Source organism: Monodelphis domestica, chromosome 3, assembly GCF_027887165.1.
Source record: "Monodelphis domestica isolate mMonDom1 chromosome 3, mMonDom1.pri, whole genome shotgun sequence".
Lineage (NCBI taxonomy): Eukaryota > Metazoa > Chordata > Mammalia > Didelphimorphia > Didelphidae > Monodelphis > Monodelphis domestica.
Genome location: NC_077229.1, coordinates 77515652 through 77521651, shown reverse-complemented (window position 1 = coordinate 77521651; position 6000 = coordinate 77515652). Strand labels below are relative to the sequence as shown.

Below are 6000 nucleotides of genomic sequence, written 5' to 3'. Positions count from 1 at the left end.
CAAAAAAACTAAACAAATTCATATGACTCAATTTATCTCAATATTTACTTTATTGTGGTGGTGGACTGGACCTGAACTTGAAATATCTCCAAGGAATGCCTATAATATGTTGCAACTGTACCTTTATTTCTCACCTGCCCACATTACTTTGGGACCATGAACTCTAAACATCCACTTAAGGAGACAGTTCAACTCAGTGATCTTTTCCATTTCTTACCTGGCAGCTCTACTTTGGCACTTCTAAGACTTTCCCCTCCCCTCCCCACCCCCTATTATTTTTTAGCTTCCTCTTGTGTTTTGTTTTCCCCTGTTAGACTGTAAGCTCTTCCAGATCAGGGACTGTCTTTTGTTCCCCATATTTGTCTGTCCAGTTCTTAGCACAGTACCTGGCACATAGTAGGTGCTTAAGAAATGTTTATTGACTATTGGAAGAGATATGATTGAGCAGATGGGCTGGTGCAGATGAGGGATGATGGGTAGAAAGTTAGAGGGATCCCCAGTGAGTTGAGGTCACACATTGGCAGAATAAGAAGCAATGAGTGGCAGTTGTAATTGATATTAGGAAAAAAACTTCCTAATAATCTGTTATAAGGGAACTGCTTCAAAAAAGGAGTGGGTTGAGCATCTTTTGAGTTCTTTAAGCAAAGGCTGGGTGACTTACACATTTGGTATGTTGTAATTGGATGTTTGGATACAGGTTAGTCACCTCCACAGATTCTGAGATTCATGAATCTGTGAAAAAGACCCAAGCCAGGGGATCTTCACCTCTTTCTTTTTCTTTTCTTAATGCCATGGATCCCTTTGGCAGACCGTTTGGTGGAGGGGACTGTTGACCCCTTCTCGGAATCATGTTTGTTGCTTCCATTTATAACTGAAGGGTTAAATTTCATTTAGAAGTTAGTCACTATCAAGATGTCATTTTTTAATGTTTTTCCACTCTATCCATGGTCCTGGACTCCCTGAAATCTCTCCACGGTCTCCTCCAGGCTAAGACCCCTCACCCAGTAAAAGCCTAGTTTGGTGGAGGATTTCTGGGCAAGAATGTACAGGATGAGAATGTCTTTTTGGGTTTCCTTCAAATCAGGTCAAACATTACATTCTATTTGAGACTTCTTAATCCTTACAGCTGTTACTGATGTCTTTTTGAAATAATATTGTATGGAGTTTTATCTATATACATTCATATGTACATGTTACCCCTCCTGATCAAATTCCTTAAGGGTTGTCTTTGTATCCTTAGAACTTGCAGACCAGTGTCAGATACAAAGCAGAGGCTTAATCAATCTTATTGATTTTTAGTTATGGAATTAGGAGGGAGTCCTTAGGGAATGAGATGAGATTAGGAATCCATTGAAGGGCTGGGTGACCCAGGAGATGAGAGCTATCCTGGAATCAGGAAGAGCAAAGGCTGACTCCTATCTCAGACATTCACAAGCAGTGTGACCCTGGGTAAGTCACTTGACTTTGCTAAACTCCAATTTCTTTATCTATAAAATGAGGATATCAGAGGAGATAATCAGAATGTTTCTGTGAGGATCAAAAGAGATAGAAAGCCTAAGCAATATGCAAATGTTACATTATTATTCTAGAATTTGTGGTATTCCACTTAGCAGTGTTTGTTTCCTGTCTCTCCTCTAGATTGGGAGCAGCCTTGGTGCCCAGCTTGGACTCTGAACACAGTGGACACTTAATATTTATTGAAAGAATGGGAATTATTTGGCTCCTAATCCTGTCTCTGCCATTGACTTTATGGTTCTGTGACACTCTCTTTATATCTGAGTCTCGCTTCCTCTAGTGGAAAATGAGAGATGAATTAGAGGGTGCATAGCTAGCTCTCCAGAGCTTATATTTTCTTATATTCCTGTTTTTACTTTTTTTTACTTTACCTTTATTTCCAAATATATCTTTTTTTCCTCTCTCAGAGGGCCATACATTATATATTTTTAATGTTTATTTTATTTTTTTTACATGTAGATACCATTTAAAATAATTGTTTTGACATTTGTTCTCTCTGTCCCTCCTTTACCCCCCTCCCCAAGGTATTCTAATCTGATATAGGTTTTACATGGGCTAGATGCTTACATGTGAAAGATGATACATGGCATCCTTCAGTCCGCATTCAGACTTCATCAGTTTCTTCCAAAGCAGTGGATAGTTTTTTTCATCTAGAGTTCCTTGGAGGTGGCTTGGATCCTTGCATTGCTCATAATAGTTTGCTGGCACTATGTACAACATTCTCCTGGTTCTACTCACTTCACTCTGTGTCAGTCACTTCTTATAGGTATTTCCAGGTTTTTCTGTGATGAGTCATCCATTATAACAAAGGATACAATCAAAAGAAAGGGGTGTGTTTGGGGAAAAGTTCAGAAAAACTACCATATCAACTAAGTCTGATAATTTGCTGTCTTCCACTGTTATCCACTGTTTCTATAAAGGTGAATTTTCTAATCACTTTTCTTCTGGATCATCCTAGATTATTAGAATTATTATGTAACATTTATTTAATTTTTTTCCTTTTCATTTATGTTGTAGTTATAGGGAATATTGTTTTCTTATTTCTACCAATTTAATTTTGCTTCAGTTTATATGTTTTTGTGCTTAGTTCACATTCTTCACATTCATTATTAGACTGTCAGTCAAACTTACACTGTGCAAAATGCTGGGGGTACAAAGTCAGGTAAACAGACAAACAGGCAGGGAACTCACAGTTTAGTGAGGGAGACAACATTAAACTGATCATGTACAAATGAGATATATATCCTGACTAAATTGAAGATAACCAAGAGAGGGAAGGCGCTAGCATTATTACTTACTCTGCAGTTTTTCATCACAGCCTACTCATACTACAATTTGTTTAGCTCTTCCTAATCGATGGGAATCTACTTTAAATTCTTTGCTATTATAGAAAGTGGGACTACAAATATTTTATTGTATATGGGTGGATGGGGGAAACTTTCTTAAATCCTTGGCATATATGCTTATAAGTGGGGACCTCATTTTAGGAACTTTTTTAGTGTTTTTCAATTTATGGCTCCACCAACAAGCATTAGTGTGCCTATCTTTTCCCAGACCTTCTTAGCTTTGACTATTTCCATCTTCATCCATTTTCAGACTTGAGTTCAAATCAGAATCTCAGATACTTAATAGACAGCTCTGGGCAAGTCATTTAACTGCTGTCTGCCTCAGTTTTCTTATCTGTAAACTCGGGATAATAAAGCACCTACCTCCCAGGGTTGTTGTGAAGATCAAAGACAGTAATTATTGCAAAGCATTTAGTACAGTGCTTGGCACATAGTAGGCATTATATCAATGTTAACTATTATTTTATTCTTTGTACTTAAATGTTCACTGACTAGCACAGTGCCCGGAACATAGTAAGTATTAAATGTTATTTGTTGCAGCAGAAGGCCCTGGTTTGCTGGTTGTCAGTTGAAACCAGAGTCGTTTTGATTTGCATTTCACTTCTTATTAGTGATTTGGGGGAACCTTTCCTAAGGTCGTTACTAGTTGGCAGTTTCCTCTTTCTGAGAACTGTTTGTCTCAGTGTTTGGTCTCTTATCCACTGGGAGTGAGTGGCAAAATCAGCTTTGACTTTCTAAGCTCGCGATTCAAAGAAATGATCTCCCGCCCTTGGCCAGCCCGCTCACAAAAGGCCGCGCCCCTCTCTCCCTCCCGCGCAGAGATTTGTCCAGGAAAACTACAACTCCTAGAATGCTCCGCGGCATACCACCGCCATTTGGTGGCCGATAGATGAGTTAGGTACTAGCGGCGGGACTCCATGTCCCAGGCTGCTTGGCGGCACGGCTGCACGGCGGCGGCGGGGAGCAGCCGCCATCTTGGCAGTCCGGTCTCCCGCCGGATTGAATGAGCCCGCGGATCCCGTCCGCGCCGCAGCCTCCTCTTCAGTGAGGAAGCCCGAGGCAGGCCGCCGGCCCCCAGCCCCGCCATGGCCACGCCAATGTCTAGTCGCAGTGCGGCCTCGGGCCTCGGGCCCGGGACGCCGCTGTCGCCCGCGCGCATCTCGCGGCTGCAGGAGAAAGAGGAGCTACGAGAGCTCAACGACCGCCTGGCGCATTACATCGACCGCGTGCGCGCGCTGGAGCTCGAGAACGACCGGCTACTACTGCAGGTGTCGGAGAAGGAGGAGGTCACCACGCGAGAGGTGCGGGCGCTGGATCGGGGGCCGTGCGGGGTTGGGGGGAGGGGCGGTACTCCTCGCGCCAGTGACCGAGGGGGGAGGGGGCGGACCACGGGTGGGGGGGGTCACACGCGAAGTTCGTCTGGAGGGCACCACGCACGATGTGTGTGAAGGAACAGGGGTTACGCATAAAGTACGGAGTAGGGGTTCGCGAGTGGGGTCATACAATGACCCTGGAAGGGGCGTGGGGGAGAAGGGACCATCCTTGAGTTGCTGGGGCCCCGGAGCGCGTGGGACGGAGTGGGGGAGGGGCGAGAGGGGTTGGGGAGTCTCCTCCCTCGAGCAGCCCCGTTGGGTGGGGGTAATAATCACTTTTGAGATGGAGGCAGTAGTCCGGGGAAGGGGGAGCTGACCGAGGTAGGGCTCCCTGGGAGGAAGTGGTTGGTAACCACTAACTAGCGAGATTCACTGGCGTGTCTTTCCCCCTCTACCCCCAGCATGGAACCCCCGGTAGCACGAAGGAACTCTGTATACTTTTGGCACCCCACCCTTCCGCCCCCTTCCCCAGTTGTTGGGGACGGCCTGAGTGGGGGTTGAATGTGGGTCCTTTGGGAGGGATGGGGGGAATCTTGAGGAATTCTTCCTGGGGGGGTGGGAATAAAAAGATTCTAGCTCCTGGGGTCTGAGATTAGGGGCTCCGTTTTGTGAGGTCCAGGATTCCCTTTGGGGGAAGGGCAATTTCCTTTGAGGGGAGGAATCCCCTGGACGCTGGCCTGAAGCCTTTCCCTTAGGGAAGGAAAAACCTCTTGGGGGTACCCCTGGACGCATATCTCCTGGAGGAGGTGTGCGGGGGAGAAGAGCTAAGGGCTCCAACTGTATCGAGGGGTTCTCGGGAGGTAGGGTCTCCCAGGGGGCGCTGAAGGATGTCCTCATATTATTTCATTCTTGACCTGAATTAATTGGGAGTTTTCCAAAGCAAGCTTGGTTACATTCTGTATGGATCAGTGTTCGTTGTAAATGTGAAAAGTACCTGTGGCTATCTTAACGTTCTGTGAAATTGTTCGCGTCCTCGCTCTGTAAATCCTCTAAAGAAATTGAGGGCTCAGTTTTTAAGGTCAGTTTTTGAGGAAAATGCTTGTGGGCTATGCCAATTACAATGGTGCAGCTTAGGCTTTTCAAAGCTTTTTATAGCTGACATCTTGTACATTTCATTAAAAAATAGATGGCGTTTTGAAGTGCTTTAAGGTTTGCTAAATGTGATATATAGGTATTGTTAATCCCACTTTATAGAATAGGAAACTGAGGCAGTTAGGGTTTAAGTGACGTTCTTCAGGGTCACATGTAGCAATTGTCTGAGATATAATCCCATCACAATTCCCTGTCACTTAAGTTGCCACTTAACCCACCTCAGGTCTCTTACTGCTTTGTTTCCTCATCTGTTAACTAAGTTAAAGAGGTTGAGCTATATGATATACCTCTCTCAAGAGTAAAAATGGAAGATTCTGAGATTCACTAGTATAAACCACACTGAATCAAAAAGTGTCAACCAAATGTGCAGTGTTCCTTCTGTCTGCTACTTACCCACCTCCCCCCCCCCCCCCAAAAGGAGAGGAAATCCTTCTGGGTCATAAAATGTAAATTTTGCTTCAGTGTCAGTTGTATTTTGAGAGGAAGTATCTGCATAGAGTAGTTTTATACTAACAATCAAGGGCCTAAATAACATGTTACTAATACTATATAGTGTTACCAAATGTTAATTATTGCAACAAAATCATTTAACAAACTTCCAACTTTGCTAGGCATCAGGGACACTGGCTCAGGGAATTTTAAGAGACACCAGGAATATATCTATAATAAATGAC

General features: G+C 44.1%; 1 protein-coding gene across 1 annotated transcript in view; it reads left to right on the top strand.

The window, feature by feature from the left end:
* The first annotated feature begins 3739 nt into the window (after positions 1–3739).
* The window catches only part of LMNB2 (lamin B2), a 32689-nt gene continuing 30428 nt past the window's right edge, over positions 3740–6000 (top strand). Inside the window, exon 1 of the mRNA XM_001372637.4 lies at positions 3740–4162. Coding sequence (XP_001372674.1) covers positions 3947–4162 — 216 coding nt within the window. The 5' untranslated portion in view covers positions 3740–3946. The remainder of the gene's footprint in view (positions 4163–6000) is intronic.